The following is a 26,539-nucleotide window of genomic DNA, read 5'->3' as shown; positions in this document are numbered from 1 at the left end:
CATACACCCAATTAAGCTACCTGAGTGCTTTACCTAACCCACTCAAGAACTGATAGACGACATCAGCCAATTTCCCAGCTCCCCAGCCTTGCACACCTGCTGTCGTATAAATCCAGAATTATACCATCTTATTGTGAACAGGGATCTGTATAATGTAAGCTCATTAATATAGTTCGCATTGGCCTCGATATGGGAAAGGTATGCACAACAAGCTTGTGCTAACCCAGCCTAAGATAGTAGATGGATAGAATTTGAATTAGCAATTTCTCACCCTGACTGATGATACAAGCAGTCCATCAAGTTTCCATACACAAGCTAGAAATCCCTTGACCCTGGAACCAGCACTTCTCCCAGTTCAGTCTTTGTTCCTCAGGTGTTTCCCAGAGTTCTCTTGTGGGGAATGAGTCCAAGAGATGATGTCACACCCCACCTTATGTAGCTTTTCCATAAGATGGGAATTCTTTTTTCCCAAACTCTGTTCCTAGTCCAGTGTGTGGAAAACTACTGGGACCAAAATGCAGTTCCACGTCATGTGGTCCGTAACGTCAGATACAAACATGATCCATGCACCCAAATAGGATAATCACATTCAGCAAATTTATAACTTTTCCAAAGACACCGCACGTGACCCATCTTGCACAAAATGCATCATCATGAGGTCCTAATCATTTTATAATCATACCACTGTGCTGAATGTGGGTGTAGTGTCAGGCAGGGCCTAATTTCAAGGCAGAGGAGTTGGGAATGGAACATCCCTTCTTTATGGAACAGGAAATAATCCCCCAGCCAGGGCTGGGAAAACTTCTCAGACTCCCAGTCCTGGAGCCTGAATCTACTGAGACTTCATTAGTTACCACCACCCCCAATCTTTGTGGCAGCTGCAAACTTTATCAGTGATGATTTTATCTTCTCTTGCAGGTCATGAATAAGAATGTTAAATAGCACAGAGCCAAGAACCAATCCTTGTGGGAACCCCCTAGAAAGAAATCCACTCGACCATGGTTCCCCATTTACAATCACAGTTTTTAATGGATGCTGTGTTTATTTTGTATCTTTCTAGTTTTCTAGTCAACAGATTGTGCTGAACCAAGTCATATGCCTTACACAAGGGAGTACGTTACAGCAATACTATTAGTTGCAACCAAACTTTTGATCTCATCCAATAAGGAAATTCAGTTAGTTTGATAGGATCTATTGTGTCTAAACCTTTGTTCATGAGTACTAATTATATTACGCTCCTTTAATTCTTTATTAATGAAATCCAGTATTGGCTGCTCCATTCTCTTGCCCAGTATCGATGTCAGACTCTTGGAAAACATGTCTAACTTTAATAGCTGCTGTTTAACGGCCTTGTGAGTTATTGATGGAATGGAAAGAGTGTCATCATCAAGATCTTATGATATGAGTACATCATCTGTTTTTCTCCAAATCCAGGAGAGAAATATTTATTGAACACTTTTACCTCTTCTGCATTATTTTTGATAATTCTGCCATCTCCGTCTAGTAATTTACCACTACCACTGTTGGGATTAATTTTGTACTTGTAAAACTACCTTCTTATTTTCATTGCTTGGTCATTGATTTCTGATAGCTTTCCTTACCAATTTTCTACAATTCTGATCTTCTAACTTTTATTCTTTACTCTTGACTTCCCCTTTCTTCCATATATTTTATTTGGAGAGTGTTGGGATTCCTACCAGGGAGCCACCAGCAGGGCCCAGAGATAGCCCCATCTCCTATATCAAGCTCTGGCTAGTAGGTAAGTGATAGATGTGAAGACCCTGCCTCCGTCTGTCAGTTGGGAGGCACAAATGTCTGTCTTTCTACTCTCTGATGCCTCCTGGCTGCTGTAAGCAAGGTGCGGTGGGACTCTGTTAACATGTGCCTCCCGTAGCTTCCATTTACCTGGTGCTGCTGTTCTGTGACTAGTGGGGTTGTGACTGGGGCAGCAGGTACTGAGTGTTGGACTCTTGCTCTTTCAGGGGCAGGTGACCTTCAAGGAGGTGGCTCTATATTTCACCAGGGAATAGGGGGTTCTGCTGGACCCAACTGAGACATCCCTCGACAGGGATGTCATGCAGAACTATGAGACAGTGGTCTTGCTGGGTAAGGAGTCCTGTCCCCTCGGTTATTAGAAGCTGTGGGGTCTCTAAAGAACCTGAGTAGTAATAACCTTATACGTTTATTCATCACACAAGTTTTGACAAGTTTCTTTGCCCCCCCCTTTTTTTGCCTTGTCTCCCACACACTAGTATAATTTTTGGACATAATGTTTGGTGCTTTTTTCGGTGCCATCAGTCATTTTAAAATTGCATTTAATGTATCCTTATTGGATACATTAATATCTACATTCATAACTAGCTTTCATGCCTTTTCCTCATTTTAAGAGGAAAATATGCCCCCTGTAGAATTCTAAATTAAGCAAATAGGTGTATGACTCATGCATGGCTTGTGTGACAGTCAGATGAGCTCCTCTTTTGATAGGAGAGCGTATAATGTTGTCGTTCAGGACCAACATGTGTGAAGGAGTACAGAGCCATGGGAGTGAAGGAAATGGGTGGGGGAGTAGATAATTCTGGAGTACCAGAACAGGGTGTGTGCATGGTTAGAGCTAAGAAGCAGCAGGGAGGGATGAGGTAGTGAGACATGAGGAGAGAACACAAGAAGCTCCCAAGGTGCTGGGTGGTGGGGATGGCTGAGAATAATGGGAATAAGGGGATTGGAGTGTGGATGAAGGGCACCTAGGAAGTGGGCTGGGTGGGTCAGTGGAAGGGAGGAGAGGTTTCGGGATCTGGAGCTGTGGGGGATCCAGACCTTTAATCCCGAATCCCTACCCAGGCCATGTTGCTTTAGAGCCTCCACTCCAGTTTTATTTCTGTTCAGTTTCACTTCATTATACATTTTCTCCCCAAATATTATTTTATCTTTTGATCTCCCTCTCCCACTCATTACCCCCTCCCCATTTTACCTCCCCATCTCTATGCACAGGGACCCAGGCACAAATGGGCATTTTGTTGATGTTGTCACAGTGGTAGTTTAAGCTGGGAAATTTTTAACCTATAAGATTACGTATTTGGGTACAATTTGCCCTGTTCCATGGCTTCTCAAAGTTAATTGAGAAAATGAAATTTGGTGAAACACACAGAAACTTGACTTTGAATTGATATCATAGGCAAGGATCAATACACATAGCAATTAGACTAAGATAAGTATAGTAAAGAGGGTCCTGCACTGTGCATACTTACAAATTATGGACACCATTGGAAACAAAGATCGAGGGGCAAGGGAGACCATCAGAAGGGAGGCCCTGCTTCAGTTTTCACTGTCTCGGGGACCTGACAAAATGGAAAAAATGGTAACTGGGAGAGGGAATTTATCCGCTTCCTTAAGGTAATAGAATGACTATATACCATATCTGCTCCTTTACTCTGATTGCAATAATGTCAATAGCTGCCCCAACTGATATGAGGCCTTTGGAAAGTCCATAATTAAGCATCAAGCATCAGGGCTGTCCCTGGCCATTTTGGTGCCCTACGCAGCCCCCTCAAAGGGCGGGGGGTGGTGGTGCTGGACCAGGACTCCATAGGAGGCCAGAAGGAGCCTTGGGGGACAGGGAGGAAACGCCCTGCAGCAGGAGCCGGCAGTGTGGAGTGGGTTGGGGCTGTGTCACTCCACTTCCTGCCACCCGGTGAGTACAGGGTAGGTCCAAGCCCACAGTCATGGGGCGGTGGGAAGTGGAGTGACCTGGCCCCAGCCCGCACCGCTCTGCTCCCCTGGCTCCCAGCCAAAGGGTAGGGGGAACCACCCCCGAGCACTCACCGGCGGCATGGAGCGGGCTAGGGTTGGGTTGCTCCACTTAGCACCGCTTGGTGAGTGCAGAGCACCCAACCCCTACTGCAGTCCTCAGGGGAAGGGGTGGAGTGGGGGTGGAGAAGGTGAAAAGCAGGGGCGGGGGCTCTGGGGAAGGGGTGGAATAGGGGTCAATAGGAGTGAGAGTGTGGAGAAAGTCTTGTCCCCCCTCTCTCCATCTGCAGCAGCCACAAGCTGTCTTCCCTCCAGGCTCCTTGGATCTTTGAGCCTGGCCCTCCTCAGGTTGCACGGCCCAGTTCTTGTTTCTTACATTCTCCTTTTCTGGAAGAATTAGAGGCTGTTGCTCCCAAAATTTTGTGTTTAATTCCCCAGCCTACTCCAAATACTCTCCCTCCCATTACACCTGAGTCAGTAGATTTCCTAATTCCCCAAAATGTGCTTTTGCGATGTCACAGTTCTGGGGTAGCTAAGCCTTTGACCTGCCTCCATGATCTGCTCAAGGAATGCCCCCTCAGGTATCAGGCCTCTAGCCAGCCCCTCTCTATGGGTCGGGACCCACATGCCTCTCCTTTTTGACCAGAGTTTGAGGATTGCAGCTTGTCCTTCACTGTGTTCACTGGACTAACCTCCAGTTCCTGTGCTTTGCTTTCTCTCCAAGGGCAGTGAGCTGTGTGTGTGTGATAGAGGTGGGTATTTTGGTGATACATGTATGATGCCAATACACACCTCAGTTTCCCTCTGTGATTGGTATTGCTATGATTATAAAGAGCAGGAGACATGAGGTGTTTTGTCATGTAGCTGTCATGGGGTGATATGAATGGGTCATTAAGGACTGGCTGGGACCAACCTACATCAGTGGAATAACGGACAGAGACAAGGGAATAATTCTCACCTCTCCATAGGAGGATCTCTGCTTCGCTGAGTGAAGCATACATGGACTTGTTATATTTTTGGGAGCAGGAAGAACTGGGCTTGCAGATACAGAGAGCCCTACCAGAGCAAAGACAAATGGACAGGCACAGTGAAAGGAAACCAAACTGTTTTCTACAGCAGCATGGCTCAAGGGCATTGGCCAGTATGGATTATATTGTCTTCTTTCAGAGTAACAGCCGTGTTAGTCTGTATTCGCAAAAAGAAAAGGAGTACTTGTGGCACCTTAGAGACTAACCAATTTATTTGAGCATGAGCTTTCGTGAGCTACAGCTCACTTATTGTCTTCTTTGCTTCTCTGTCCTAATCTAAGGACTTTCCAATGCTGTGTTTCAGTTGACTAATAAACCCTGCTGTGTTTTAAAAGTCTGCCCAGTGTCACAGGAAAAACTTGCTCTGTGCATTGATTGAGGAACAGTCTCTGGAGAGGAGTGTCATTCAGCTGTACCTGCTGGGCAGAGCTCACAGGTTGGAATAGGAGTGTTGAAGCCAGAGGCTCAGTCTCTGGTATTGAAGCTCCATGGCTCATCCTTGTGGAAGAGTGGGACCTCCTGGGGGTCTCGTGCACTGAATGGGCACCTCCCAAGGACTGTTTATAAGCCAGGGCATTGCACAGATCCTATGGATCCATGACAGTGTGCCCGTGTGCCTGATGGGGAAAAGATATAAAACAAGAAAAGGATCTAAATGTGTATTTACCATCGCTCCCTCCTCAGTCCTCTTGGGAATCCCTGATCAGTTCCAAAGTGTATTAAAACCTTCCTTAAAGGCTTACCTCTTCATTTTCAGGTCATGTCAGTTTTGTCAGAGGGCTTTCCATTCACCCTCCCACTTCCCTGGTTCTTGTAAGGCAGACAGCAAGTGGCAAAAGACCAGAAGTCTGAAGCGCAGACAATGTGATGTTTATTGGGATTCGTTTCCAAGCAAGCACATTCTGAAGCAGTTCACACCAGTCAGACCCATAGAGTCTGTTCCCCAGTGTTCCCCTATCCAGCTCTGATGCCGTAGAGTGTTTACCTCGTATCCCCCTTCAAAACTCTGAGACCACAGAGCCTTGCCTTGCCTGTGTCTCTGTTCCCCATTCCCTGTTCCCACCCCCTTAGCAAGCATCATTCCAATTTCCCTTCCCCTTCCTGTTTGACCCCAATTTCTATAGTAATATTCTCAACTATAGCTTAACCAATCATTTTACTGAAATTTAACTTAACCAATCCTAACATATTGTAACATAATTCTCTAACCAATTATATCCCACTACCCTAATTAACTTCCACCTCGCAAAATTAATTATACAGCAGACAGAAACAATTAGCGAACCAGGCAGATTAACAACAGAAAAGTGGGGGCCATAAAAATAAAACATAAAGAAATGAGGGTTTCACAGCCATTGCTAATGAAGTGATTTCTTGCCAGACAGGATGCTATCAAGCTAAGTTTTCTTTAACCGTCTTAAGATCCATTTCTTTATCTGATGGGATGGGCACTATCCGGACAGGATCGGCTTCCTAACAGCCGAATACCACCTTATTTCAATGTGACTGGTTTGGGATGTGACAATGTGACCATACACTTCCACGCTTATGGTTGCCCCTACTGCTAAGCCAAAGGCCTTAGCCTAAGAACAAGGCCTCAGACTATCCTAGTGGGAAAAGGCCCATACACAGGGTGACTGTGATTTTGATTCTTTGTTTTTATACCCCTGTAAGTAGCTAAGTGATAAAAATATACCTACATTCTTAAAGTGTAGGCTTTACAGGGAGGCCTGAATATCTATATTCTAACAGTGGGTTCTACCCCTTCCCCCTCCTGTGTCTGTCTGGTCTATTTAGATTGTAAATTCTTCAGGGCATGGGCCATCTACTATTCTCTGTTTGTACTTTGCCTAGTACAATGGGGACCCACTGTTAGTTGCTCCTTAGGCACTAAGGTAATGAATATGATTTATAATAATAATAACTCTCCTGCCACTTTGAGCCAAGAAAGCTGGAATTGGGATGTTACTGCTTAAAAACTAGCTTCGGTTAAAACCATGGTATATTCTTTGTGACAAGTATCCCACAAATTCCACTGACCTCCCTTGTTTTCTTTGTCTGGAGTAGGGTTTCCAGACCTGATGTGATCTCGCAGCTGGAAGGAGGGGAAGAGCCGTGTGTCCCAGACCTCCAGGGCTCTGAGAAAGAAGTGCTCCCGAGAGCTTCCTGCACAGGTGAGGAATTGGTTAAACGAACTCAAAAACTGTTTGGGAATGCAGGAAATATTTGGGATGCCCTACAAAGACCTTGTGAGCTTTCCAAGTTCAGGATTGTTCCCTGCAGATGTGGAATCATTAGGCAGATGTCACTCATGGCTTCTCACCTATCCTGACTGCCGACTGGCAGCAGGTCCCTCCCCAATCTCGCTTTCCCCTGAGTGTTCTGGGGAGAGGTGGACCCAGAACTGATCCCATCTTTTCTCTCCTCTGAGGAAGGATTTGGGGAAAATTAGCTCCTGATAGATTTGATCTCTCCCGCACACATTTTGGCTTGTTCATCCCTTTTTCCATTCCTCTCTCTGAGATTTCCTTTCTCTCTAGCATAGGGAGTGAGCTATGTCTGGATTCTCCCTGTCTCACATCAGGTGACAAGATGGTGAGTGAGAATGAGGAGGAGACACCCCAGCAGAAATATTCTGAGCAAGTAGTACCACATGAGATATTATCAGGAGGATCCAAAGGGAATGATTCCAGGAGTGCACTCCCAGAAAAAGCAAAAGCCTGTGAGACTCAGCAGAGGCCAGAGGAAAACTTGAGTAGCCACTCAGACCTTATAACACATGAGAGAATCAACTTGGAAGAGACACGCTACACATGCCATGAGTGTGGGAAAAGCTTCAGTGGGACCTCTGACCTTCTCACACATCAGAAACTCCACAGTGGAGAGAGACCATTCATGTGCTCTGAGTGCGGGAAAAGCTTCAATAGGAGCTCTTCCCTTATCACTCATTGGAGAATCCACACGGGTGAGAAACCTTATGGATGCTCTGAGTGTGGGAAATGCTTCAATTGGAGCTCACATGTAATCAGACATCGCAGAATCCACACAGGGGAGAAACCTTATGGATGCTCTGAGTGTGGGAAACGCTTCAATCGGAGCTCAAACCTCATCAGACATCGGCAAATCCACACAGGGGAGACGCTCTACACATGCTCGGAGTGCGGGAAAAGCTTCAATCAGAGCTCATCCCTGATCACACATCAGAGAATCCACACAGGAGAGATGCCCTACACCTGCTCTGAGTGCGGGAAAAGCTTCAATCAGAGCTCAAACCTTATCCGACATCAGCGACTCCACACAGGAGAGACGCCCTACACATGCTCTGAGTGTGGGAAACGCTTCAATGATAGCTCAGCCCTTACCACACATCAGAGAATCCACACGGGTGAGAAACCCTATGCGTGCTCTGAGTGTGGGAAACGCTTCAATCTTAGCTCAACCCTTATCAGACATCAGCAAATCCATACCGGAGAGACGCCCTACACATGCTCTGAGTGTGGGAAAAGCTTTAGTCAGCACTCACACCTTATCATACATCGCAGAATCCACACAGGAGAGAAACCCTACACATGCTCTGAGTGCGGGAAACGCTTCAGTGATAGCTCAGCCCTTACCACACATCAAAGAATCCACACGGGTGAGAAACCTTATGGATGCTCTGAGTGTGGGAAAAACTTCAATCAGAGCTCAACCCTTATTAAACATCAGAAAATCCACATGAGAGAGAACTGTAATAAATGCCTTGACTAGGGCTGGCCATAGATTTTTTTTTTTTAATTTTTATTTTTTTTAAATCACATTTGCTAGTTCCCACATAGTGATTTTTTGCACCATCTTCACTGTGGTTTCTCAGCTCCACCAGATCAGTTGCCTGCTTCTGCCTTTGCAGCTCACCCTTCTTTGGGGTCAGTCCTGTGATCTTTTCTGTCAACTCCTTTCCTTTTGAATCATAGGAATGTGTGTCCCTCCCGCCAGGAATGTTCATCATCTCCAGGTGGGAGAGAGAGGTTTGATCCCAACAAGCTACACTGAGGCAACAAAGTACCCGTGCCTTACATCCACTAGGGCTGTACATGGCATTGGCTGCTCAAGTGAGTGATCTTGGTGTGAAAAGACAATTATAGTGGTAGAGCAGAGGCAGCCCAGGTGCAGTGTTTGGCATTAACTTTCCCCTTGACCTGACCTAAACTCCATCACTTTTCCTAGTCTAAACAAACCCTGAGCATCACGGTTATACTGTTCCCTCATTTCAAAGCAATTGTTAGACATCAAGTTCCCCCTTGGGGAACAAATGGTTTCATTCCCAGTTGCTCTGATGTTAATTCAGGTTGTGCTGGAGAGCAGATATCTTTACTACCATTTTCCTCACTTAAAATATATTGAACTATAACAAAGGGCAGGGATAAGGAAAAATGTCATTTCGTGCTCTGTAACAACAGAAGAACATAGGTTAAGGTGGAGGGATTCCCTTATTCCCCATCACCATCCCAATCCTCCTGCTGTTGAATTGGTTAGGTCAATATTTTGTCTAAAGGGCTGGGAAGAGGATTCCTTAGTAAATGACTTGTAACTAAGCAAAATACCCATGCATTTGGCTCCCAAAGCAGTTCTGTCCAGGCTCTGAAAGAGGTCGCTCCTGAAGATATCTCCTTCCTAATCAGGTGCATGTTGCCTATTATTTGGGAAATGCAATCCCTATCTAGGTAGGGATGGGAAAAATGGAAGTGACATTTCTGTTCAGCTCACCCCTGGGAGATCCTGGAAACGTGTAGAAAATGAAATCCATGTTGAATGTGATAGAGCTGCAGAAAGACACCTATTGTTAATAGATACCTGACATTTGGTGTCTTACAGGGATTCTAAGCAGCACCTGAATTTAGTCCCTAATTTAAATCTGTGCCACCAGATTAAAGAAATAAAAGGGCATATTTGGGGGAGTTATACCTCACTATCGCTACTGATATGTTGTATGCTAGGTGAAGAATTCTACTCCAGGGAAGTGTAAAATTACTCCAAGGAGGGTCAAAGATATGACAAGAACTCAGGTAGAAATTGCACGTACTAGTGATTGATTTTCACCCCAGAGATGGAAGCTATGGTGACCTGTGGCCCAGGTAAACTATTTTTAGAACGCTGCTCCCTAGTTAAGTGGCACTGATCACACTCCTAAAGGATGCCATGATTAAACTGGGCACAACTGTTTTTTGCCATTTGGATCCAAACTTTCATGAAGCTTAGAGAGACTCTTAGAATCCTAGAAGATTAGGGTTGGAAGAGACCTCAAGAGGTCATCTAGTCCAACCCCCTGCTTAAAGCAGGCCCAACACCAACTAAATCATCCCAGCCAGGGCTTTGTCAAGCTGGGCCTTAAAAACCTCTCCGAATGGAGATTCCACCACCTCCCTAGGGAACCCATTCCAGTGCTTCACCACCCTCCTAGTGAAATAGTGTTTGCTAATATCCAACCTAAACCTCCCCCACTGCAACTTGAGACCATTGGTCCTCAGTGGTGGCATATGACAGAACAAGAACATCCAAGCACCATCCTCTCTGGAACACCCTTTCAGGTAGTTGAAGGCTGCTATCAAATCCCCCCTCACTCTTCTGCAGACTAAATAAGCCCAGTTCCCTCAGCCACTCATCATAAGTTAGGTGCCCCAGCCCCCTGATCATTTTAGTTGCCCTCTGCTGGACTCTCTCCAATTTGTCCACATCCTTTCTGTAGTGGGGGACCCAAAACTGGACGCAGTACTCTCGATGTGGCTTCACCAGTGCCGAATAGATGGGAACAATCAATTCCCTTGGTCTGCTGGCAGTGCTCCTACTAATGCAGCCCAATATGCCATTAGTCTTCTTAGAAACAAGGGCACACTGCTGACTCATATCCAGCTTCTGATCCACTATATTCCCTAAGGTCATGTTCTGCAGAACTGCTACTTAGCCAGTCGGTTCCCAGCCTGTAGCTGTTCATGGGATTCTTCCGTCCGAAGTGCAGGACTCTGCACTTACAATCATAGAATAGCAGGGTTGGAAGGGACCTCAGGAGGTCATCTAGTCCAACTCCCTCCTCAAAGCAGGACCAATCCCCAATTTTTGCCCAAGATTGCTAAACGGCCCCCTCAAGGATTGAACTCTCAATCCTGGGTTTAGCAGGCCAATGCTCAAACCACTGTGCTATACCTCCCCCTCCCCACACTTGTCCTCATAGAATTTAATCAGATTTCTTTTGGCTCAATCTTCCAATTTGTCTAGGTCGTTCTGGACCCTGTCCTTACCCTCTAGCATATCTCCCTCTTCCCTCAGCTTAGTGTCATCTGTGAACTTGCTGAGGGTCTAATCTATCCCATCATCCAGATCATTAATAAAGATGTTGAACAAAACCAGCCTCAGGACCGACTCCTGGGGCACTCCTGTCTGCCAGCTAGACTTGAGCCATTCATCCTTACCCATTGAGCCCGACAATATAGCCAGCTTACTATCCACTTTATAGTCCATTCATCCAATCCAAACTTTTTTAACTTGCTGGCAAGAATACTGTGAGAGACAGTACCAAAACCTTTGTAAAGTCAAGATATATCATATCCACTTCTTTCCCCATATCTACAGAGCCAGTTATCGCCTCATAGAAGGCAATAGGTTGGTCAGGCATGACTTGCCATTGGTGAATCCATGTTGACTTTTCCTGATTAAAATTTTGATAAATTTTAAAATAAATATTCTGTTAAGAGGAAAATTACTTGAGCGAAGATGTGGAACCAACCAATTCTTTTTATAGGTGTTGAGGCTCTGTTCCTTTTGAGTACAGCTATTTAACCCTCAGGCCTGGCTTTGGAAACCTACTCAGAACTAGCCTTGTGTTTCTTTCATTGTTGATATCTTTGGGGTTCACTTCCACAGTACATGCGATTCACAGCAACAGATACTTTGAGAAACCTGCTGGGTGAAGCAGGCCTTTTACAAACTGACATTGGCCCAAAGTCTGCCTCAATTCAGCTGGATTGAGACAGGTCTGTATCAAAGCAGTGGTTCACACCTGATTTGCCCAGTAACCTCGGGGGAAAGGCTGGTAAGATAGGATAAGTAGGAATTGACTACAATAATGTTAAAGGTAAGGGTGACAGACCTTCACCTTGTAGGTCAACAAGCCTGTTCTGTTCATTCCCTCTGACACACCTGGCACTAGTCATTCTCAGACAGCACACTGGTCTAGATGGACCATTGGTCTGACCTAGTGTGACCAGTCTTGCGTTCTTATGTAAGCCATCTATGGCCTTGTATACACTGGCAAGTTTCTGCACAGGAAAGCAGCTTTCTGTGTTGTAACTTCTGAGGTGTACACACCGCCAAGCCACTTAGTGCACAGAAACTGCGCAGTTGCAGCACTGTAAAAAAGCCACCCCGACGAGAGGCGTAGAGCTTTCTGCACCGGGGCTACAGCGCTGCTATTGGCCTCTGGGAGGGGTCCCACAATCCCTGTTCTCGCCTCTCTGGTCATCTGTTTGAACTCTACTGCACTGCCCTCAGTGACCAACTGTGAACCCCACTCCTGAAATTCCTTGGGAAATTTGAAAGTCCCCTTCCGTTTGCTTGGTGACGCATGCAGTGGCCTCAGCGCATCTTTCCAGGTCACCAGGCCTGCTCCACGCCCCAGGCTATCCCCGGCTTGGAGCAATGACGAGCTGCTGAACCTCATCGGCATTTGGGGAGAGGAGGCTGTCCAGTCCCAGCTGCGCTCCAGCCATAGGAATTATGATACCTATGGACAGATTTCACAATGCATCAGAGAAAGGGACCATGACCGGGACACACTGCAGTGCTGGGCCAACTGAAGGAGCTGTGAAATGCCTACCACAAGGTGCAGGAGGCAAACCACCACTCCAGTGATGCACCCATGAGCTGCTGGTATTACAAAGAGTTGGATGCGATACTCAGTTGTGACCTCATCTCCACTGAAAAGGCTACTGTGAATACTTCTGTGGCTTGTGTGCCAGTTGAGAGTGGACTGAGCCAAAAGGAGGAAATCTTGGATAAGGCTACGGAGGCCGAGCAGGATCCAGAGGCAGAGGAGGACTCAGAGGCCAGAGATGCATGCAGCAAGGAGTTCTCTGCCCCAGAGGAGACAAGCCAGTCACAGCTGTCGGAGCTTGGCAAAGCGCAAACAGGAGAGGAGGCCCCTGGTAAATGGTTTTGATTTTGGGAATTGCTGAAGCGAGTTGTTGGGGGCAGGAGGGTTGCAGATAGCAGGCCAGTGTCTGTATGATGTGTGTACCACCACATGCCCAGTCAGAGCAGCAGAACAGGGTGTTGATTGACTCCCTCACTTCTGCTTTGTTTCTTGCCCCATTAAGGGTAATTTTCCTGCGCCACTCTGCTGTCACGGGGAGACCATTGCTGGGAGACCACTGCTGCACACAGGCAAGCCACATACAGGCCAGGGCGGAAGCCGCAGTCTTGGAGAAGACCCTCCCTTGATTTCCTGCTTGCCCTCTTCAATGAGATATCTTCTGTAATGAACACGGCCTGTGGAAAATGTGGGCACAGGAATGATTATGAGACCCCCTGCCCATTGCTGTCTCTCCCCAAGAGCCACGTGCCCAGTGTACAGTATGGTCCTGGAACAGTGATTTCAACTGCCCCTGCTGTTACCATTTTGGGGGTCTTGTGGCTCGTGTCTGCTTGCTTGGGGTCAGCCAGTTAGTGATTAGGTATGTGAATCGTGGCTGTGTTTTAAATCACTGAATCCGTGATCTCTGTGTTTCAAGCAATACTGCTTCTGTAAAATGTTGCATTTTGGCTTCACAGATAAGACCTTGGGAGCCCAGCCTCCTCCTTATCACCAGCTGAACGGCTACACAGATTTAGAAAGCAGCCCTGAAGAACTAAAGAGAACTTTCTGCATGAGGTCATGATGCACTCCGCAGCCGAAAAACAAGAGTTGAAGGAGTGGCCGAACAGCAAGAAAAGGGACCGAAAGGAGAATGGGGTGCGCCAGAATGAAGCCATGGAGCAGCTCTTAATCCTTGTGGAGTGCCAAGCGGACATTCTCCAAGTGCTACTAGCACTGAAAACCGAGCAGCTCTGTGCCCGCCCGCCCTCCCCTGCAGCCACTTTCCCATGCGCCCCCTCCCCCCGCCCGACAATGCCAACACACTCTTATCAAAATCCTGGCTCCAGTCTGTACCCGCTGCATTCCACTCCTTCCCCATCACAGTCCAGCCCTGCGGGCACCCAGTACACTCAACACCCATCCTTCTGCAGTTTATTCCTGCTGAAGTACAGTGCCCACTTCACTGTACTCCAAGGGATAAGGCTGCATATGATACCTGGATATACACAAATCTTTAACGGTCCCAGGACCCCACTTCCTCATGGGACCCTCCCTTCCCCCACTCCCCACAGTCCTTATTTTTGTTGTTGTTTGTTTATTTGTGTCTCTCCTCCGGTGGTTTTTTAATAAAAGAATAATTTTGCTTTGAAAGCAACCTTTATTCCATTAATTAAAAGGAAACAGAGCCCTGCAAAGCAACGCGCAATTTTCTTAAGCCTTCATGGTGCATCGTCTGCACCAATCACAGACACGTCCTAGCATGACAAGCACAGCACTCCTGTGCATAGCAACAAATGTTAGTAGCTTCAATTTGCTGCCTCAAGCCATCCCTGATCCTTTTGGGCCCACACTGTGCCCCTCTAATAGCCCTGGTCTCTGGCTGTTCAAATTCAGCCTCCAGGCACTGAGCCTCAGCGGTCCAGCCCTGAGTGAAGCTTTCACCCTTCCCTTCACAAATAGTATGGAGCGTAAAGCATGTGGCTATAAGCAGAGGAATATTGTCATCGGCCAGGTCCCACCTCCCATATAGGCAGTGCTAGAGGGCCTTTAAACAGCTGAAAGCACACTCAACAATCATTCTGCACTTGCTCAGCCTGTTGAACCATTCCTTGCTGTTCATAGAATATCAGGATTGGAAGGGACCTCAGGAGGTCATCTAGTCCAACCCTCTGCTCAAAGCAGGACCAAGCCCCAATTTTTGCCCCAAATCCCTAAATGGTCCCCTCAGGGATTGAACTCACAACCCTGGGTTTAGCAGGCCAATGCTCAAACCACTGAGCTATCCCGCCCCCCACTTGTCAAGGTGCCCCGTGTATGGCTTCATAAGCCACAGCATTAAGGGGTAGGAGGGGTTTCCCAGGATCACTGTGGCCATTTCGACTTCCCCTACAGTGATCTTCTGATACCGGAAGAAAGTCCCTTCTTGCAGCTTCCTGAACAGGCCAGTGTTCCAAAAGATGCATGCACCCTTCTGGACCAGCCTTACTTAAGAAGGATTTACTTAAGTAGAAAAAAACCCTGAAACTGTACAGAATGGCTTCAGTTCTGTGAAAGGTCCATGGTGATCCACAAGCACCTGGAGAACCATAGAGAAATACCCCTGCCTAACAATGTACTCGGTGGCTAGGTGGTCTGGTGCCAGAATTGGAATATGCATGCCATCTATCGCCCCTCCGCAGTTAGGGAAGCCCATTTGTGCAAAGCCATCCACAATGTCACTCATGTTGCCCAGGGTCAGTGTCTTTCGGAGCATGATGCAATTAGTGGCCCTGCACACTTCCAGTAACAAGTGTCCAGTGGTCGACTTTCCCAAGCCAAACTGGTTAGCAACTGCTAGCAGTCTGGAGTAGCCAGCTTCCAGAGTACAACTGCCATGTTCTTCTCCAATGACAGGGCAGCTCTCGTTCTCTTGTCCTTGTGCTCCAGAGCTGGGGTGAGCTCATCACACAGTCCCATGAAGGTGGCTTTCCTCATCCAAAAGCTCTGCAGCCACTGCTCATCATCCCACGTGTGCATGACGATGTGATCCCACCACTAAGTGCTTGTTTACCGAGCCCAAAAGAAGCGTTCCACTGTGGTCAGCACCTCTGTGAATGCTGCAAGCAATCTCATGTGTAGCTATTTGAGTGGAGAGATCAATGTCGAACTCCTCTTGCCTTTGTAGTTTAAGGAATAACACCACTGCCACTCGTGACGTGTTAGTGAGAGTGAGCATCATCTTGGTCAACAGTGCGGGATCCATTCCTGCAGCCTGAAAGAGGCAGGGTGTGCAGTACACAAACCGTTGAAAGATGGTACCAAATGCAGATGGAAGCACAGGGATTACTGTGATGCAAAGCAATGCATCATGGGGCATTGGGACAGGACCCAGGATGCCCCGCTACCCCCTCTGCCTTCCCACAACTCTTAGCGGCAGAAAAGGAAGCGATGCTCAGTGCAATAGCTGCCCCGAGTGCACCGCTCTGAACACCTCTGCAAGTGCCACAAGTGTGAACACGCTATTGCACAGGTAGCTGACAGTGTGAACACACAATAGCAGTTACACTTCAGCGCTCTCTGAGGCGAGAGGGCGAGTTGAAGTATTAGCTACACAATAGTGAAATCTAAGTAGAAAACTGTAATTAGCTTTGAGGTTGTAGGCTAAATATAAGCAATAATTTGGTTTTGGTATTGAAATATTCAGCTAAATCTGGGTTGCATTGCCTGGGTAAAAATCTCTGATTGGGGTTTTGGCATCACTAAGTATGCACCTGCCTTCTTGGGTTGCTCTTTTAGGATTTATAAGCATTGATTTTCTGCTGTATTAATCTGATGGTTTGATTAAATTGATAATTTGATTCCAACGTAATATCCTTGTTAACTCATTGATTTACTGATCTGACCTGAACTTTATCACTGCATTTTTTAACCCTTAGCTGAGAGGTGAATAGTCATTTAGCCTTAGTGATGGGAGCTCTTGGATTTATTTGTTCATGTTAATAAAGCATGTAACTGGGATATTGAGTCATTTCTTTCAATAAGCAACCGGGGCTGGAATGCCAGAGCTCAGGAACAAGCTCAGGAACAATCTACTCAGTGGTGATGCAGCAGAAAAGAGCTGGGTACTGCTTTCCCCACTTATTTCTCCTTATCCCCTTTTGGTCTCTCTCTCCTCTTTCCCTTTCTTCCCCCTCCCCCCGCCCTCTGGCATGGAGACTTGGTCACTTCCCGGCTCCCAGGGGCGCTCACTCTCCCGTAGCTGGATCGGCCCCTGCAAGTGCTAATAGGAGTGAAAGCCTGGTTGTGGGTCAGTCCCTGCAGCAGCTCTGGAAAACACAGAGGCAGGAGGAGGAGCAGAGATGGGGCTAGTTCCCACCTCAGAAAGTCCCTGGCCTGGTGAGTGCGGCAGCTGCAGCCCAGGTTGGGCTTGAAGGAGCCAGGAAGGGGCCCGGGGAGCGGGGGGCTGGTAGGAAGGAAGGCAGAAAAAGAGCTGTGGGGTAGATCCGAGAAGTGGGGCTCTGTACGGTACGAGACAAAGCTGGCTAGATTGTCGGGCTCAACGGGCAGCGATCAATGGCTCCATGTCTAGTTGGCAACCGGTATCAAGTGGAGTGCCCCAAAGGTCGGTCCTGGGGCCGGTTTTGTTCAATATCTTCATAAATGATCTGGAGGATGGTGTGGATTGCACCCTCAGCAAGTTTGCAGATGACACTAAACTGGGAGGAGAGATAGATACGCTGGAGGGCAGGGATAGGATACAGAGGGACCTAGACAGATTGGAGGATTGGGCCAAAAGAAATCTGATGAGGTTCAACAAGGACAAGAGCAGAGTCCTGCACTTAGGATGGAAGAATCCCATGCATCGCTACAGACTAGGGACCGAATGGCTCGGCAGCAGTTCTGCTGAAAAGGACCTAGGGGTGACAGTGGACGAGAAGCTGGATATGAGTCAGCAGTGTGCCCTTGTTGCCAAGAAGGCCAATGGGATTTTGGGCTGTATAAGTAGGGGCATTGCCAGCAGATCGAGGGACGTGATCGTTCCCCTCTATTCGACATTGGTGAGGCCTAATCTGGAGTACTGTGTCCAGTTTTGGGCCCCACACGACAAGAAGGATGTGGAAAAATTGGAAAGAGTCCAGCGGAGGGCAACAAAAATGAGGAGGGGTCTGGAACACATGAGTTATGAGGAGAGGCTGAGGAAACTGGGGACGTTTAGTCTACGGAAGAGAAGAATGAGGGGGGATTTGATAGCTGCTTTCAACTACCTGAGAGGGGGTTCCAAAGAGGATGGCTCTAGACTGTTCTCAGTGGTAGCTGATGACAGGACAAGGAGTAATGGTCTCAAGTTGCAGTGGGGGAGGTTTAGGTTGGATATTAGGAAAAACTTTTTCACTGAGGGTGGTAAAACACTGGAATGCGTTACCTAGGGAGGTGGTAGAATCTCCTTCCTTAGAGGTTTTTAAGGTCAGGCTTGACAAAGCCCTGGCTGGGATGATTTAACTGGGAATTGGTCCTGCTTCGAGCAGGGGGTTGGACTAGATGACCTTCTGGGGTCCCTTCCGACCCTGATATTCTATGATTCTATGATTCTATGACCCGGAGAGGCCAGAGCCCCCGGGGGAAGGGCTGGTCCCGAAAGCGGCCAGGTGTCTTCCGCAGCCCCGGGAGCAAGGACAGGGCCCCCGGCAGGGTGGCAGTGGGGCGCCCCGCACGGCACGGGTGAAGCCACAGGCGGGGCCGGGGGGGGCGGTTGGAGGCGGGGGAGGGGCCGGCGGGGACGGTTGGACACGGGGGCGGGGCTAGGAGGACAGTTGGACCCGGGGGCGGGGCCGGGGGGCCGGTTAGAGGCGGGGGCGGGGCCGAGGGGCGGTTGGACCCGGGGGCGGGGCCGGGGTGACGGTTGGACCCGGGGGCGGGGCCGGGGGGCCGGTTAGAGGCGGGGGAGGGGCCGCGAGGACGGTTGGACCCGGGGGCGGGGCCGGGGTGACGGTTGGACCCGGGGGCGGGGCTGGGGTGACGGTTGGACCCGGGGGCGGGGCTAGGAGGGCGGTTGGACCCGGGGGCGGGGCCGGGGGGGCGGTTGGATGCAGGGGCGGGGCTAGGAGGACGGTTGGATGCGGGGGCGGGGCTAGGAGGACGGTTGGACGCGGGGGCGGGCCGGGGGGGCGGTTGGACGCAGGGGCGGGGCTAGGAGGACGGTTGGACGCGGGGGCGGGGCTAGGAGGACGGTTGGACGCGGGGGCGGGGCTGGGGGGGCGGTTGGACGCGGGGGCGGGGCCGGGGGGCGGTTGGACCCGGGGGCGGGGCTAGGAGGACGGTTGGACCCGGGGGCGGGGCCGGGGGGGCGGTTGGACGCGGGGCCGGGGGGCCGGTTGGACCCGGGGGCGGGGCCGCGAGGACGGTTGGACCCGGGGGCGGGGCCGGGGGGGCGGTTGGACGCGGGGGCGGTGCCGGGGGAGCGGTTGGACCCAGGGGAGGGGCCGGGGGGCCGGTTGGACGCGGGGGAGGGGCCGCGAGGACGGTTGGACGCGGGGGCGGGGCTAGGAGGACGGTTGGAGCCGGGGGCGGGGCTAGGAGGACGGTTGGACGCGGGGGCGGGGCTAGGAGGACGGTTGGAGCCGGGGGCGGGGCCGGGGGGCCGGTTGGACGCGGGGGCGGGGCTAGGAGGACGGTTGGAGCCGGGGGCGGGGCTAGGAGGACGGTTGGACGCGGGGGCGGGGCTAGGAGGACGGTTTGACCCGGGGGCGGGGCCGGGGGGCGGTTGGTTCGAGCCCCAGCGGGCGGGACGCGCGGGCACCAGAGTCCGCCTGAGGCGCGGGCAGGCGCCGGCGGGGGCGGGTCAGGCTGACCCCGGGGCCCGCCCTGCCCTGGGCCGGAGGAGGCGGAAGCGGCGCCCGGGGCACGCTGGGAGATGTAGTTCCTGAGTCTCCCGGGAGCGGAACTGACGTCAGAGGGGGGAGGCGGAGCCGGGCTGGGCTCGCGCGGGGCCGGGGAGCGGTTGGGGCCGTTGGAGCTCTGGGCATGCGCAGATCGCGGGGGCGGGGGGGGCGGCGCGAGACCTTCGTTAACCCCCCCGTGCCCGGCCCGGGCCCCGCTCCCGCCGGAGCCGCCCTGGGGCCGCCCCGGGCTCCGCCCGCCCCGCTGCGGCGCTGCAGCCTCCAGGTACCGGAGCGAGCCCCGGGGGGGCCGGGCGGTGACTCTGCCCCGGGTCCGGGGGGGGGACCCGGCCTCTCGCAGCGCCGGGATCTGCCCCCGGGGGGGCCGGGCGGGGGGAGACCGGGGAAAAATGTCGGCGCGGCCCGGACGTGGCCGGGGGGCGGAGGAGCCGGGCCCCCCCGGGGAGCGGGGAGAGGCGGGGGGGGGGCTGAGATCCCCTCGGATTTACCGCTGCCCCCTCCCCTGGGACCCCCCCGCTCCCGCCCTGCCCCCTTTCTGTCCCCACAGCAGCGAGGGGCAGCCCGGGTGACCCCCCCTTCCCCCACCTCCCTGAGACGGGCTCTGCCCCCCCCCGTACCCCGTTTCCTCCCCCCTCCGCCCGTGGCCAGTTCAGGTCTCCGGTCTGGGGGGTCCCCGGCCCCCCATTTTCCCTGCAGGGACGTGTCCTTCGCCTGTGCCCCGTGTTCTCCTCCCTTGTGAAATACCGACAGCAAATCCTTGGCGATCTTCCCGCTTCCCCCCCCCAGGTGTCGGACTGAGGTCAGGAGCCCCCCCCGCGTGCCGGGCGCGGCACAGACCCTGACCGAGTTTGGGGCCCTCGTTGCGCCAGGGACTGCCCGCGCCCCGACAGAGAGCAGGGACCTTGTCGGGCCGGGGGCCACAGGGGCCCTGGCTGAGCTCCGGGCCCCTGTTCTGCTAGGCCCGGCAGAGACCCCAACACGGGTCAGACCCCGCTGTTGTGACAGGCGCTGTGGAGACCCCAACGGAGATCTGCGCCCCTGTTCTGCAGGCCCCTGAAGAGACCCCAGCTGACATCAGGCCCCCCCTTGTGCCAGGTAAAACTGAGACCTGGACTGAAATCAGGGCCCCCCTCGTGCAAAGCAACACACGACTTCGGCCCCGACTGCGGCCTCCAGTGTCCTGGGAAGTTCAGAGACTTCGACTGCGATCTGTGTCCCCGCTGGGCCTGGCCCTGCATTGACCTCGGCCAACATCATGCCCCACCACTGTACTGGGCTCTGCACAGACCCTCACGGAGATCCTGGCCCCACTTTTTGCCAGGTGCTGCAGGGACCCCAAACAAAATCCGGGATCCGGTAACGCCGGGAGTGGCGGAGCCCCCGACTGAGGTCGGGCCGCTGTCGTGCCGGGCTCTGCACAGACCCTGACCAAGATCAGGGGCCCCATTGGGACAGGGGATGCACAGACACCCAGGGTATCTCCACCCTGCCATTAAAAACCCGCAGCTGGCCCATGCCAGCTGACTCGGGCGCCCAGGGCTCGGGCGAAGGGGCTGGTTCATGGCAGGGTAGGGGTCTGGGCTCAGGCTGGAGGACCCTGTGAGGTGGGAGGGGGCCAGACCTTGGGCTGCAGCCCAAGCCGGACCATCGACACCCCCATTCAACAGCCCCACAGCCTGAGCCGTGTGAGCCCATGTCAGTGGGCACGGGCCAGCCGCCGGTGTCTACCTGCAGTGTAGACGTGCCCACAGTGACCGAGAATCCTTGCCACAAAAACCCCAAAGGCTAAATCAGGAAATGGTGGGAGGCTGCTCCCCATTTTACAGATGGGGAAACTGAAGCCCAAAGAGCTGAAGTAATTTGCTCAAGTTTGCATGGAGAATTTGGGGCAAAACTAGGAACTGAATCCAGATTCTTTGAATTCTTGCCTCTCCCCTTAAACACAAGCCCAGGGTGTGTGTGTGTGTGTCCTCGTGCACGCACAGCTTTGTTCTGGTCTGAGTGTTTGCATCGCATTGGCTTCCAAGGGAGGTTGTGGAATTTCCTTCATGGGAGGTTTTGAAGACCAGGTTAGAGATAGACCTCTCTGGGAACGTCTAGGGATATTTGGTCCTGCCTCACCACAGGAGGCTTGAGTAGGCGACCCCTCAAGATCCCTTCCAGGCCTACATTGTAATAATTCTCTTATGTCCTGTGTCCCGTTCTACGCTGGGCTGTCCTGCATGGTGCCATTTGGACCTGTGATGCACCATGTTGCGTTGCAGAGTTTTATGGTGCATTGTTTTGCCTCAGCTTGTGTGTTGCCTGTGTTGTGTTGGTTTGAATTCAGCTCTTTTCCATTGTGTACTTTTGTCCTAGGGTGTGTTAGTTTGCACTGTGTTGCTTTCTTTTCCTTTGTATTGTCATTTCATGCTGGGAAGGGTAGGGTAATGTTTTTTTGTTTATTTCTTTTCCATCTGAATTACCTGACATTATGCTGTGGTGGGTTTTATTCTCTATGTTCTGTTTTTATACATATATATTGCATAGCATCATAGAAATGTAGGACTGGAGAGGACCTCAAGATGTCATCAAGTGCAGCACTCTCTGCCAAGGCAGGATCAAGTATATGTAGATTTTCTGTTGCAGAGTTTTGTCCTACCTGTTCTTAAAAACTTCCAGGAAAGAGACTCCACAGCCGCCCTTGTAAGACTCTTCCAGAGCTGAACTACCTTAGCTCTGGGGACACCCACACAGACTTTAGGGGTGAGCAGCTCTGGAGAGAGAGGAGACCCCAGTGAGTGGGCAACTGGGTAAATAGACTAAAGTTGGGAGGAGAAACATTGACGTGTCCAAGGTCACCCAGGCTGTCCGTGACAGAGCTAGAAATAGATCCCAGTTCGAGTGCCATCATAATGCTGTTTTGGGTATTGAAGGTCTCTGCCACGCTGGTGTTTTAGGCACTGATGCAAATCCTTAGTATAGACACAATTTACACTAGTGCAGTCTGATTGGCACGGGTGCACCATGCCCCAATTTGAAGGTTTGGGATGCGGGGGGGAAAGTGACCTCACTGAGGTGTGGGGCTGGCTGAACAGTGCAGCTGGTAACGGAGGGGCAGCAGTGAGTGCTGGAGGTACGAGCCAGGAGCACAGCCCCACAGGACTGGACACTGACTTCTCCTGACCCAGGACACCCACCCCAAGCTGTATGCAGAGACTACAGATGAGCTGCCCTGCCAAAATGCCTGTGCATCCCTGGACAAACCACCTCTTCCTGCAGCCTAATACAGTGTGATCTGGGGACCTTTCCAAGCTGAGAGTATTGGGGCTCTGGAGTTTGCAGGGTCTGTTCCTGGCTCTGTCACGGACCTGCTTGGTGACCTTGGGGAAGTCCCAGGCCCTCTCTGTTTTCCTCCTACCCATTGTCTACTTGGATTGTGATCTCTTTGGGACAAGGACTGTCCCTCTCTGTCTGTGCAGTGCCCAGCACTATGGGGGTGCTGATCTCAGTCAGGCTCTCTGCCATGTGCAGCACAATGGGGCCCTGATCGCCGTCAGTGTCTGTGCAACGCAAGGCACAGTTTATAGACTCATGGACTTTAAGGCCAGAAGGGACCATCCTGATCATCTATTCTGAGCTCCAGCACATTGCAGGCCACAGAACCTCGCTGTAGTAGACCCCTAACCTCTGGCTGAGTTAATGAAGTCCTCAAATCATTATTTACAGACTTCAACTTACAAAAAAATCCACCATTTACACAGGTTTAAACCCCCAAATGACCCATGCCATGCCCCATGCTGCAGAAGAATGCAACCCACCCCCAAGGTCTCTGCGAATCTGAGTCTGGGCAAAATTCCTTCCCATCCCCAAATATGGGAATCAGTTAGACCCTGAGTATATGGAAAAGACCCAGCAGCCAGATACCTGAGAAAGAAATCTCTGTAGTAACTCGGAGCCCTCCCCATCTAATGTCCCATCACCGGCCTTTGGAGATATTTGCTGCTAGGAGTTTCAGATTGACTACATGCCATTGTAGGCAGTCCCATTATACCAATCCCTCCATAAAGGTATCGAGCTCAGTCTTGAAGCCAGTTAGGTTTTTTGTCCCCACTGCTCCCCTTGGGAGGCTGTTCCAAAACTTCACTCTGATGGTTAGAAACCTTCGCCTAATTTCAAGCCAAAACTTATTGACGGCCTATATCCATTTGTTCTAGTGTCAACATTGGTGCTTAACCTAAAAAAACTTCTCTCCTTCCCTAGTATTTAGCCTTCTTATGTATGTATAGAGAGCAATCCTATCTTCCCTCAGCCTTCTTTTGGTTCGGCTAAGCAATCCGAGCTGTTTGAGTCTCCTCTCGTAAGGCAGATATTCCATTCCTTGGATCATCCTAGTAGCCCTTCTCTGCACCTGTTCCACTTTGAATTCTTCCTTCTTAAACACAGGAGACCAGCATGGCTCACAGTATTTCAGAATTTACCTCCCCACCCCTCTGCAGAGCCCAGAAACTAGGGATTTATCCAGTGAAGTGGGTGACTTTGAGCCAGACACTGAAAGATCCTTGCGCCTTAGTTTCCACAGTGGCCACAGGAGTTTACTAGTACTCCCTCCCCAGACTCCCGGGGGCAGCCAGGGATAATTAGTGAGTTATGGGAATTAGAAGATGAAAATTCATGAAGAACAATGATATTTGTGTGTTTATTATTAAATCCCCAGACACCCACCAATCCCCGTCCTTCTTCCGATGAGCTATAAATATCTAAGGGACTCAGCTACTGATCCTGCAGTGAGTTTCTGCCCTTCCCCACTTTCTACAGCAGTACTTTTAAGAACAGGCCAGGGAAACATGTAAATACTTTGAACCAAATTCCTGAAGCTGCTGAGTATGCACAAGTTAAAATGAAACCAAGGCCCCGTCTCTCCCAGCACGTGGCCCTTCTTGCAAATTAATAGACACTCCCCAAAAATCTGAAATGGCCACTTCATAACTGATAGAATCTTATTTAACTATTGACTTGTGCGAATTACCAATGAAAGGAAGAACCCAGTGAAGGTGATGCCATGAGGGAAAGATCTCATGTGTCTTTACAAATCGGTATAATCTAATCTGGAAATTTATACAGTGCAATGCCTTATTCATAGCCCTATTGCCTGTACCCTGTAGGGACCTTAATTCTGTCCAGTCCCAGCTGCTTCTGTCTCCCAGCATACCCCCAAACCCCTTCACCCCTCCAACTATCTGCTGCCAGTCTTCCCTCACTGCTACCCCTTCCTGAGTGACAGAGAAACTCTAAGCTCTAGCCCCTTCTCTTGGCCTCTGAAAGTTCCCTTTCCCAGGGCTTTGCTGCCTGTGTGAATTGCAGGTAGGGATGGGGAACCATCACTTTCTGGGTATTTACTGAACATTCATCTAGTCACTGATGCCTTCATTAATGCAGAGGTAAGGTTGCCCCGCAGTATGTTGGGCCCTGCCAGAATGTCAAGTTCAGTAAAATTCAAACCTCTCAAAACTAGGAAATAGAGAGCTAACGGGCATGCCAATGGAACCTTAACTCTGCCCCCTGGAGCTGGCAACAGCCACTGGGCGTTCTCTACCTGCACACCAGCTGCACTCACTCTGTTAGGTGTGGCTGCACAGAAAGGTAGAGGTGTTAGTTAGAGCAACTTGGTGGAGGTGTGATTGTGATATGAGAAGATCTGGGTCTGAGTCCCCCCCCCATGTGTGCGATGAAAGGAATGAGGTACATGTGTACCTTGAGCTTCCAGTCTGTATTCTTTCTGCACTGAGCTGGGCATGTTGTCTCGAGGAAATGGGACTGTTTGCCATGGGAATGGTCAGCTGTGAGGTGGGATCTGAGAGCAGTGTGTGTGCTTTACGATGGGTAAGTGAATGTGGAATGTTAGCTGGAACTTGTGTGAGTAAGGATGAAAGAGTTGTAAAAAGGGGTGAAGAGGTGTTCAACTGACCAAGTGTGCGGCTGTTTCTGGGGAGCAGGCTCAGTGTCTGAGTGTAGAACAGGTGTCAGTAGCTCCTGTATAGTGCAGCTCACCTAAAACCAAATTCCGTCTTAACAAAGATAAAGAGCTTTATTGTGTGCCCTGGTTGTCGTTTTCTCTAGTACTTTAGTGATAGGCAGTATCTCAAATGGCCGGCTGCACATAGGTGTGTTGTAGGAGTAAAGAAAGGGTCACTGCTCACGTGTGTGAGAATTAGAATTACGCTGGTATGTACCTTATCTCTGCATTTCCTGATTATTACAAGTTTGAGTTCTGCTGATCTTTCTTCTGGAGGGGCTCCGGGCAACCTTAAATCCTGAATTATCATTTTTTGGAAGTGAATTTCCTAGCTTTTTGCACAGAGCCATGTTGGCTGGAGGAGTTAGCAGCCCTATAGGCAGTTGCGGGTCTCACACAAGTTTGCACTCAGAGGCACAGAGAAGTGCAATGACTTACCCAAGGGCACCCAGCAGGCCCGTGGCAGAGCCAGGAATAGTCCTTGTCCAGTGCTCTCTCCACGTAGTTGCTGGGTGATTCTGAAGTGCTGCTTCCCTCTCCTGTACCTTTTCTTATGGTGGAGTGGGAATGATGGTCATGCTTTCAAATGTCTCTCCTTCTCCACCTCCTCCTTCTGCCACCATTTCCAGCTCCACCTCCCCTTCTTGTTCATCCCCTCCAGCCCTCTCTTAGCACCGTAGAAGCCAGCAGCTGTTTCCTGTCCTAGGCGCTGCACACACGTATTACAGGCAACAGCTGCATATGGTCTGGTGCATGTCACCTTGGACCTGAGGAAGCCTGATCTGCACATTGAGCTGGGCCTCTCACTGCTACTTCCAGCTGGGCCTTCTGCTCCTGCTCCAGTCATGCCCTAACCCTCCTCCAAACAGGCCCCATCCCATATGCACTCTGGCCTGCCCCTCCACACCATACACGTGTAACATCTACCTTTAATGACAGGTTTCAGAGGAACAGCCGTGTTAGTCTGTATTCGCAAAAAGAAAAGGAGTACTTGTGGCACCTTAGAGACTAACCAATTTATTTGAGCATGAGCTTTCGTGAGCCACAGCTCACTTCATCAGATGTGTAC

At 50.6% G+C, this 26,539-nt stretch overlaps 2 protein-coding genes across 2 annotated transcripts in view; both read left to right on the top strand.

Annotated features, from left to right (window-relative positions):
- Positions 1-26,539, top strand: part of LOC142068373 (uncharacterized) — a 46,314-nt gene that overhangs the window by 6,501 nt on the left and 13,274 nt on the right. Inside the window, 2 exon segments of the mRNA XM_075124036.1 lie at positions 6,840-6,946; positions 7,357-8,489. Coding sequence (XP_074980137.1) covers positions 6,840-6,946; positions 7,357-8,489 — 1,240 coding nt within the window.
- The window catches only part of LOC125628643 (uncharacterized), a 96,597-nt gene continuing 89,779 nt past the window's right edge, over positions 19,722-26,539 (top strand). The window contains exon 1 of the mRNA XM_075123999.1: positions 19,722-19,740. The gene's annotated coding sequence lies outside the window, so the exon portion shown is untranslated. The remainder of the gene's footprint in view (positions 19,741-26,539) is intronic.

This window comes from Caretta caretta, chromosome 28, assembly GCF_965140235.1.
Source record: "Caretta caretta isolate rCarCar2 chromosome 28, rCarCar1.hap1, whole genome shotgun sequence".
In the NCBI taxonomy this organism is placed as follows: Eukaryota; Metazoa; Chordata; order Testudines; family Cheloniidae; genus Caretta; species Caretta caretta.
This window is presented reverse-complemented; position numbering and strand designations above follow the sequence as displayed.